We start from the raw sequence: 10383 nt of genomic DNA, 5'->3' as shown, positions 1-10383 counted from the left end.
CAACTAGAGACAGAATCTGGACTTCCTGCTTTCTGAGAATAACACCACTGTTCCATTTCCTCCTCTCTGCCTGCCTGCTGATTGCCTGGACTCCCACACTGTGCGAGCGGCTAACATTGCCGTCTGGTTCTACAACCATAACTGTCTTCCCTCCTTAGCGGACAGATTCAGCCTAAAAACGGAAAACCGTAACGTATATTTCCACTGAAATGGTTATTCCGATATCGTTCACTGAAGAGCTGAGTTGAACCGGGTGACTGGTCTCCTCTGTGACCGCAGAGTCATGGTGCACGTGCCAATCAGTGTCCAAGCCGGATTCCCTTTCTTCCACTCCTGGCAACTGTTCAAAACCAGGCCCCGGCCGAGGTTGCTTTATATTTGAAGCATGCCTTCCTTGTACAGTTTGAAAGGTTCGTTCTCCTCTGCAGTTTCCGTTCGCCACTGGCTTCTCTTTGGGGATGAAGAAATGTATGCCTTCCAGATCATACGCATTTCCTCCAGCGTCTAACTCAACCCATCTATTGCTCAGAATTCATTCCCTTCCGTTGAAAGTCTGTTCACCCCTTTTTCTCGTTTGGAAGATTTGCCTCCTAGTTGCACCCCTATGGTACGGTTAGTTTACCTTTAAGTTCTTAGCAACCTTTCCTCTTGTTTTCCCCCTTCGGGCATCCTGTGACCATTGTCATTTCCTACCGTTTGGGCTGTTTTGTGTTTCTATGGATGCAAGAGCCTCTCAAGTATTTGTGAGGATTTTCCGAGTTTAAAGTTCTTTCCTTGTTCCTTGAATTATCTATTTCCTAGAGAATCACCTTTTCATTCTATCTTAGGCTTTCCTGGTTGTACTGTGGGCTCGGGGCAAACGATGATTTCTAGCCGCCCATTTACATGAAAAGATAAGGCAGTGGAAAGGCAGACCGGCAAGTCTGCGTGCGGGAGAGTCGAACTGGCCGCTTTGCTCTAGGGCTGGCGAGCCGGTGGGTGGAAGCCAGCCATCCCGCCGGGCCCCCCACCCCGAATGCCACAAAGTTAGTTGCTCTAAATATGTACCTGCAGGCGGACGTTGAGAATCACCGAGGCCACCACGTAGAAGTAGGGGAAGTTCGTACGCAGCCGCCAGGCCAGGTCGAAGAAGGTGATCAGGGTGCGCGTGAGCCCCTTGCAGAAGGCGCCGTATGAGCCGCGGGCCGCCGCCGAGGGCGACAGCCGCACCCCCGGGCCCGACAGGGCCGCCGCCGCCGCCATCGGTCTGGTGTAGCCTCCCATTTGGTGCCGGGAGCCCGGGGCTTTGAGCCGGCTGCACGGACCCACCGATCGACTCACGGAGGGACGCACGGGGCCGCTCTCCGCGCGGGAGGTCGACCCCGTGACCGCAGATGTCAGCCGCGCTGCCCGGCGGACGCTCTCCTTCCCCGCCGCGTTCGGGCCGCGGCGACCCGCGATCGTCAGTCCTCCGCGAGGGCCACCAAGCTGAGCTGCCTCGAGGCGGGCGGAGCGCCGGAGATCGCGAGCCCCTGGACGCGGAGGGGAGGGGGACGGGGAAGGGGGGACTCAAGCTGGGGGAGGCGGGGGAGGGAGGGGGAGGAGCGCGCGGCTTTCCCGGGAGACCCGGCTTCCACCTCCCGGTGGGTCCTTTTTTTTTTTTTTTAAAGTGTTTTAAATTTCAACGGAAGCAAAACAAAACTTGCTCAAAACGTTAGACAATTTCCTTCATAAACGTGATCTTGAATAGCTTAGAAGCGTGAACCCGTTTTCTGTTGGCTCACATCCCTTTAGGAATTCTTTCAATCCTCAACTGGGAGCGAGTACGCACACACAAAACCTACCCATTTTCTCCACTGTAAAATGTGTACATTCTGTTTTAATGATTCAAGTGACTTTGGAAAATTTTGTTTTAGGTCTTTACTATTCTTCTCATGGGAAAAGTTATACAAACAAGTTGCTAGAGGTTTTCAACAGCACAATTAGAAATCAGAGTCCCTGCTAAGTTGCACATTCCTCACCCTGCCCCCTCCATGAACTCCGGTTGGGTTTTCTGTATATACTTTCAAACCTGATATGTTCATATAGTGCTCTTACCATGTCAATAATATATAAGTACCTCAGTCTCTTGGACGACTGATCACTACCCCAATATATAGGCTGACTAATAATGTTCAATAATTTATTTAACCAGTCCCCTATTGAATGAACATTCTGAATGTTTCCAGTTTTTCTTATGCGGTATGCATCATTGTATGCATGAATTTTCAAGTGGCAGAAGAGAATGAGGAATATAAGCCTATCTTTATTTATAAAAAAAAATCATATAAACATATATATATATAGAGAGAGAGAGAGAGTGCTCAAGGTCAAAAAGTTTTACTTTTTAATATATGTGCTTGATCAAAGAAGTTTAGAGACCCGGGCTCTACGAAACATTGAATTGGAATTTTTTCTGCCAATATGAAAGGCAATAATTATGTCTCATTGCTCCTCTAATTCGCACTCATTTAATTATCAGTGAAGCTGAGCAAATTTTCTAAACTTCTTAATCTTTCAGTATTATTTGACTCATTGCTTGTAAAACATTAAAACATTGTAAATATGTATTATGAGAAAAGTACAATTCTTCAGATCACAACCCCCAGAAAGACTATTAACAGATTGGTATATGTTTTATCAATTATTTACATATATTAATATCAAGGCATATATACATGTATCACACACAAATCACAAAACAAGAAATGGAATCATAAACATACTGCCCTGACAATTGTTTTTAAACATAATGATGTATCTTACATATCTTTCCATGTTGATACCTTATGGCAACTGTGTATTATTCCTTACGGATGGCCAATAATTAACTGATCGATATTTGGATGGTTTCAAATTTTTCACTAGCATAAACAATGTTGAGATTAATATTTTTGCGTGCACATTTTTGTATGCTTCTCTGATATTTCCCTGGATTACATTCCTAGAGGTGGAATTCTTGGATCAAAACGTTTTCATCTGGGGTGCCTGGTTGACTCGGTAGACCATGCCACTCTTGGTCTCGGGGCTGTGAGTGTGAGACCCAAGTTGGGTATAGAGATTACTTGAAAATAAAATCTTTACAAAAAGGTTTTCAATAAGAGACTCTTAAATATGGAGAACAAACAGGGTTACTGGAGGGATTGTGGGAGGGGGGATGGGCTAAATGGATAAGGGGCATTAAGGAATCTACTCCTGAAATCATTGTTGCACTATGTGCTAACTAACTTGGATGTAAATTAAAAAAACTAAAATAATAAATAAAATAATAAATAAATAAATAAAGGTTTTCATCTGTTTATGGATTTTGATACATGTTGTTAGAACTGCCTTCCACACAGCTTGTACTAATGTACCTATGAAAACTTTCGACTTTCCTAATAATGGGCATTCACTTTCTTTCAAATCACTGATATCCTGATAGGTAAAAAGATATCTCACTGTTTTCATTTGCATATTGTGATTACTAGCAAGGTTAAACATTATATGTGCATATACCCTTGCATGTTTGCATAAAAGGAATTACCGTGTCAAAGTTTTGCAGGCTTAATTTTATTCAGTATTTCCCACTCCCCAGTAAAAAGGTTGTACCAATGAACACTCAGGCTAATGGATCCCGGAGACCTCAGGGGCAGGGGTGACAGTGAAGAAGGGGATAGTTAGGCAGGCTTCTCCTCCCTTTCCCTTGGCTCCCTGCCCCACAGGCTGCCCAGGTCGTGACCCCTTTGTTTATTTTTATATTAAATTTTTTCCTAAGGCAGGCAGGACAGAACAAGCAGACTGATCATGATAAAAATCTCAACCATAGCCCCATGCAAAACCAGAGTAGACAAAATAGCCTCAGGTGATGCACTAAGCAAAACGCCTCCTCCCTCACACCACACACTAAATATGAAATAGTAGCAATGGGCCAAAATTATTGTCTTTAGGAAATTATACAAGTCTCCTGGTTCTTCTTACCCACAATAGAGGGCATATGCCTTAATTCTTCTCTCTGAATCACCCACTCTTAACGTATGTGGAAAGAACACATTAACTGCTATATTGGTCTAGAGGTAATAGATTTAAATGTAATCAGAGGCTGTTGTAGCAGAAGGCACTGAATTGAACGCAGGCGTTTACCCCTCCAAATCAAATAGAAACCATCAGAAAGAAGTGCAAAGTAAACTGATTCGTGAAATTAATGAAAGGGGTGAGGATAAAGGACCAAGAGTTTGAGAAATTCCCCAGATGAATGCGGATTGGCTCAATCTGAAGACTCAGTCCTGGTGGGGGGCACCACAGCCCAGCGCATCTCAGGCAAAGCCTGGGTGGGGCAGGAGCAGAAGTCGGTTTCATGGAAGAAGCACCTTCACATTGCCGGGTATGGAGGGTTGAAGTGGGAGGATGGCATTAAGGGAGCTGTTTATGCTGAATAAGGGCATTTCTACCACCTCCCCTCCACTGCCCGCCACCTAGTGGAGGAGTTTATCTCCTGGATGAAAATGGACAGTGTTTCTCTAAAGAAAATGAGTGGGGCCACTTGGGTGGCTCCGTCAGTTAAGCAAGCGACTCTTCATTTCAGCTCAGGTCATGATCTCATGGTTCATGGGATTGAGCTCCGTGTAGGCACGGAGCCTGCTTGGGATTCTCTCTCTCCCTCTCTGTCCGTCTCCTGCTTGCTCTCTCTCTCTCTCTCTCTCAAAATAAATAAACATAAAAAAAGAAATTGAGTGATGTGTTTAAAAGGACAAGGGCTCTGGAATGGGGTGGGGTGGGGTTGGGGGGGGTGGAATTGGTGACTGTGGCAGACAGTAAAAATAGAGACAAATGTTTCCCCTCCCTGAATCCCCTAACTTTGCATTGACCTTGCAGATCCTTACATCAAGAGGTAGCCTGTGTCTTTTTTTCTTGAATCCGCTATATGACTTGTTTTGGTCCATAGGACCCTGGCAAAGACAGTGCAAGCAAAAGCGAGGAAGGTGTTTACCCGCTGGGGCATGTACTCTTGCTAGTCTTGGAACCCCGGCACCACGTGATCAAAGCAGATGAGCCTTATGCCCCAATCATCCCTGTAGCCCCAACTGACGGCCAACCAACCCCTAGGGGTCGTGTCACCAAGACCACCAGCAGCAACTGACCACAGACACGTGACAGTCCAGCCAACACGAGCCGAGTAGGCCAGCCCAAGCTGTCAATCACCAACAGCTTGTTAAATAAATGAATGGTTGTTTTAAGCCTCTAAACTTTGAGGCGTTGTTTTCATAGCAAAAGCTAACTGATAGCCATGCTCGGGAAGAGAGCTACAGGGCAGAGCGTCAATCAAAATGGTTTGGTCAACAGTGATCTTTGGTGGTGGTTACTAGATCATGGGAGCCCTAGGACTGAAACAGAAGCATGGCCCATTTAATGAAAAGAATTCTGGCAAACAGAAAGTTGGGTCACCAACCCCGCAGGTCATATCCCCAGAGTCCCTAGGATGAAGTGGAGGCCAGGTACCACAAGGAAGGCTGCTATGGTAACATCATAATTATGTACTGTAAATCTTCCTAACTATCCCCCAAAGGACCTGCAGTGATTTCCCAAGGTAACCGTTCAGTGGAGAAATAAAAATCCATACTGTCCAGGGATTATTGGACTATGGCTCTGAGCTAGCACTAATCCAGGGGACTCAGAGCAACACTATTGCCCACAGAGCAAGGGCTAAAGGAGGGCAAGTGATAAATGGAGTTTTGGCTTAAATCCCACTCATAGTGGGCCTAGGGGGCATACAAATTCACTCTGTAGTAATTTCCCAAGTTCCTGGGTTTTCTTTTTTTTTAACGTTTATTTGTTTTTGAGAGAAAGAGAGCATGAGTGGGGGAGGGGCGAAGAGAAGGGGACAGAGCATCCAAAGGTTGCTCCCCCCTGACAGCAGCAAGCCCAACTCAGGGCTCAAACTCACGCACCGCGAGATCATGACCCCAGCCGAAGTTGGACGCCTAACTGGCCGAGCCACGCAGGCACCCCTCAAGTTCCCGGGTTTTCAGTTGTAACAGAGGTAACCAGCAACTGGCAAAACACCCCAACTGGCCTCCTGACCTGTGGGGTGAGAATTTTTCTGTTAGGAAGGGCCAGATGGAAGGCTGGAACTTACTCTCCTTTACAATCCTAGCAGTAATAGCAAACATACATTATTTTGTGTCAGTCGGTCTTCCAAACCCTTTACGTATACTAACATATCATTCCTCAGAACAACGTCACCAAAACAACAACAACAACAACATTACAAAGTAGACACTATTATACACATTTTACAGAAAATGAAATCAAGGCATTGAAAGTTTAAGCAACTGGCCCAAGGTTGTTTGTAATTGGTGGAACCAGAATTTAAACCAGAATCCATGCTCTTAACCACTATGCTGTCCTCTCCAAAGAGCAGACCAAAACCAATGCTATATGCATGGAGGACTCCCAGAAATTAGGGCTACCATCGAGACTAAAAATTCCACGGTAGTGATCCCCATCACATCCCTGATGGATGTACTTGTTTGGCTAGTGGAGGATACAGGAGGATCCTGAAAAGAAGTGGTATATATGACTTGGCCTTCAGCTGGTTCTAGGGGCACACGTAAGGTTCATGAGCAATGGTTCACACTCCTCGTATGTCTTTGCCACACTGCCTTCCTTTTCTCGACCCACACTTATGGTTTCATGGGGACTCCAGCGGACTGAATTGTGTCCCCGCCACATTCGTACGTTGAAGTCCTAACCTCCAGTATCACAGAATGTGACTATATTTAGACATAAGGCCTTTAAACAGGTAATTAAGGTGAAACGAGGTCATCAAGGTAAGTGATAATCCAACATGACTGGTGTCCTTATAAGAAGAGGAGATTAGGACATAGATAGGCCCAGAGGGAAGACTGTGTGAAGATACATGAAGAAACCAGCCAAGGAAAGAGGGCTTCAGAAGAAATCAACTCTGCCGATATCTTGATCTCTGACTTCTAAGCTTCCAGAACTATGAGAAGATAAATTTCTGCTTTTTAAGCCACCCGGCATGTGGTACTTTGTTATGGCCACCCTAGCCTGCTGATACAGGGACCTCTCTATAACCAGTTGTATTAGTCAGGGTTCCCTAAAAATTTAACCAATAAAAAGTCATATGTGGTGGGCCCTCTAATGGCCACAGGGTATAAACACATTTGTGTTCCATATACATGCCCACCAGGGGTCATGAACTGTTCTCGAGGACTCACAATTATCATGTGAACAATATGGCTCGCTCAGGGGCCATGTAAAAAGTGGTCATGGTTGCAGAGACAGAGGCTTTCCATGGGCTCAGTTATATGGACTTCCCCTCACCAAGTCTGATCTAGCTATCAGAACAATTGAGGTGTCCAATTCCAACCTGCCAAGAGCAGAGGCCAACGCCGACCACCCCCCACCTCCTCCAAATGTACCATTTTCTTTTGGCGGGAGGAGGCTCCAATCAGCCATCTGCTGGGAGGGTGATTACAATGGGCCCCTTCCATCATGGAGGGTGCTGCAGTGTGGATTTATCTTCCACGCCTACAACACCTCAACAGATACCGCGTTTGTGGGCCTCCGCACAATCATGATATCCCATACAACACTGCTTCTGATGACAGAACTCATTTTACAGCAAAATAAGGCAAGAAAGAGCTCAAGAGAATTCACACTGGTCGTACCTTATCCCGGCCATGTCTTATTTTTCATCATCTGGAATGGTGGATTGCCTGTTCAACATCCATTTGCAGGTAGTTTCTATCTGTTCCCTTGATTTTAGCCTCTGCTGATTTAGGGGTCTGATTATTAGTCTACCAGTAGAAACTACAAGACTCCATTGAACTGAATGAATGTTGAGACTGCAGCCGAGCTATTTAAGCTACACATGTCACTGGGCCAACGGGAAAAATAGGACTTTGATTGGTGTGATTGATCCTGATCATCAAGGGATGTTTGGTTGCTTTTATGCAATGCAGGCAGGGAGGATTAAGCCTGAAGGTGCGCCCCCCCCAATACTGCAATGTTCAGTGGTAAAAGTTGATGAAAGATGACAGCAACACCATATAGGCAGGACTACAAAGGGCTCATATCTCTCAGAAATGAAGCTTTGCCTCAGTCCACCAGGCAAAGAGAACTTGGTAGCTGAGAGACTGGTTGAGGGCAAGAGAAAACAGAATGGGTAGTAGAAGAAAAGTTATAAATATCAACTATGGCCTTGTAACTAGTTTCAGAAACAAAATGGAAGTGGTTGTTCATATGTTTTTCTTTATTTTGGAGTGTGTGTGTGTGTGTGTGTGTGCGCGCGCGCGTGCACGCGCGTGTTGGTATGTTAATGTATTCTCTTTGCCCTGCCCCTTATATACGGTGTGTTGATGGTAGTTGAAATTTACAGTTTAGCCCACAAATGACAGAATATCAGTACACGATTGTGACAAACTTAAAGAAGGATGAACATTGTTCAGCTATCATTTTTACACTTTTACATTTTCTTTTTTTGAATAAGCTCTATGGCCAATGTGGGGCTTGAACTCTGGACCCCAAGATCAAGAGTCACATGCTCTACTTACTGACCCAGCCAGGCGCCCCTCAACAGTCTTGAATTTAGAACTGGATGTGATCATGTGTGAGACTTTTGAGAAGAAGTTGAGTGGGATTTGTTTTGTCCAAAGCATAGTTGTACAATGTGAAGTGGGAGCATGTGATTGTAGGAGAGGAAAAGTTTTCCCTTCTTCCCTTCTAGATTCCTGGGCTGGTCTAATAATTAAATTGACATAAGACAGATTAACAAGAGAAAAACAAATTTCATTTCATACATACGGGAGCTCATAAAAACACAAGACTCAAGAAATGACCAACGCAGGCAGCTTTTATACGTTTTAAACAAAGAAACAATACATTTGTGAAGAACCTAATGAGACAAAGAAGTTTGGGATTAGGGCAGTGAATTGGTGAAGTAACAGAGTTTGTTTATAAAGCCTTCTTGGCTCTGAATTCCCTACTTCTGGTGATAAGGATGCCTTCTACTCTCCTGGTACAGGGATGGTACCTTTCACATGGGAAATTAATTTCCTGTTTTCAGGGGGGCAGAGGGGGGGCAGAGTGTCCTTCTCGCACTGGCTCTTTCTTAAGTGACTTTATTATTTCTTCCCTCCCACCTCCTCTGCCTATGTCCTCTTTTTTTTTCACTAGGTTTTCACGCCCAACATGGAGTCCATACCGCTCTCTTAAGTAACTTTAATTCAAAATAATCAATATGCCAAAGTGGCATATTTTAGGGCAGACTGCCCTGAACCCTACCTTTTTTAAAAAAAGTAATCTCGACACCCAACATGGGACTTGAACTCACAACCCCAAGGTCAAGGGTCACATGCTCTACCAACTGAGTCAGCCAGGCACCTCTGAACCCCAACATTGTTGTTGCTGTTTGTTTTATTTAGAATTTTAAGTGTGGAAAAAGACTGTATAGGCACTCTTCATTATTTGAACTAATCTATTACTGGAAATATGTTGGATGTCACATTTTTGGATGGCAGAATTCTATCTTTTGTTCATTTATTTTTTTTAAATTTTTTTAATGTTTTTATTTATCTTTGAGACAGAGAGAGACAGAGTGTGAGGAGGGGAGGGGCAGAGAGAGAGGGAGACACAGAATCCGAAGCAGGCCGCAGGCTCTGAGCTGGCAGCACAGAGCCCGACGCGGAGCTCGAACTCACGGACCGTGAGATCATGACCCGAGCTGAAGTCGGACGATTAACAGACTGAGCCACCCAGGCACCCCTCTTTTGTTCATTTAAATGGGAAAAATAATAATGCTTCTCATCTCATCCAAAACAATTTTCCCAAATATCACTAAAACACCAAAGGTTTCTGCATAATATAAAGCATTTATAACCCAACCGTCTAATTATTTAATATTTCATGGCGATTTCATACAGTGTGCAATGTGAATTATATTCTCCTTCCACACTGCAGGAAACACATTCTGTAACATAAATAGGACGAAGTCTTATGTTTGCATTTTATCTATTTTATTTATTTATTTTTTTTAATTTCTTTTTTCAACGTTTATTTATTTTTGGGACAGAGAGAGACAGAGCACGAACGGGGGAGGGGCAGAGAGAGAGGGAGACACAGAATCGGAAACAGGCTCCAGGCTCTGAGCCATCAGCCCAGAGCCTGACGCGGGGCTCGAACTCACGACCTAGAGATCGTGACCTGGCTGAAGTCGAGATCGTGACCTGGCTGAAGTCGGACGCTTAACCGACTGCGCCACCCAGGCGCCCCTTATTTTGTAAACTACCATACCATAATGTAACAGCATGGTATTGAAGAAGAGATAAACACACGTATCAATGGAACAAAATAGAGTCCAGA

General features: G+C 44.7%; 1 protein-coding gene across 1 annotated transcript; it reads right to left on the bottom strand.

The window, feature by feature from the left end:
- Positions 1-513: 513 nt before the first annotated feature.
- Positions 514-1524, bottom strand: LOC101095962 (small integral membrane protein 10-like protein 2A). The gene has a single exon (XM_006944025.5). The coding sequence runs from the start codon at positions 1261-1263 to the stop codon at positions 1036-1038; it is 228 nt and encodes a 75-aa protein (XP_006944087.1). The 5' UTR covers positions 1264-1524; the 3' UTR covers positions 514-1035.
- Between the last annotated feature and the right edge of the window lie 8859 nt (positions 1525-10383).

Source organism: Felis catus, chromosome X (assembly GCF_018350175.1).
Source record: "Felis catus isolate Fca126 chromosome X, F.catus_Fca126_mat1.0, whole genome shotgun sequence".
Lineage (NCBI taxonomy): Eukaryota > Metazoa > Chordata > Mammalia > Carnivora > Felidae > Felis > Felis catus.
The sequence above is the reverse complement of the archived record's forward strand: the minus strand, read 5'-3'. Positions and strand labels throughout refer to the sequence as shown.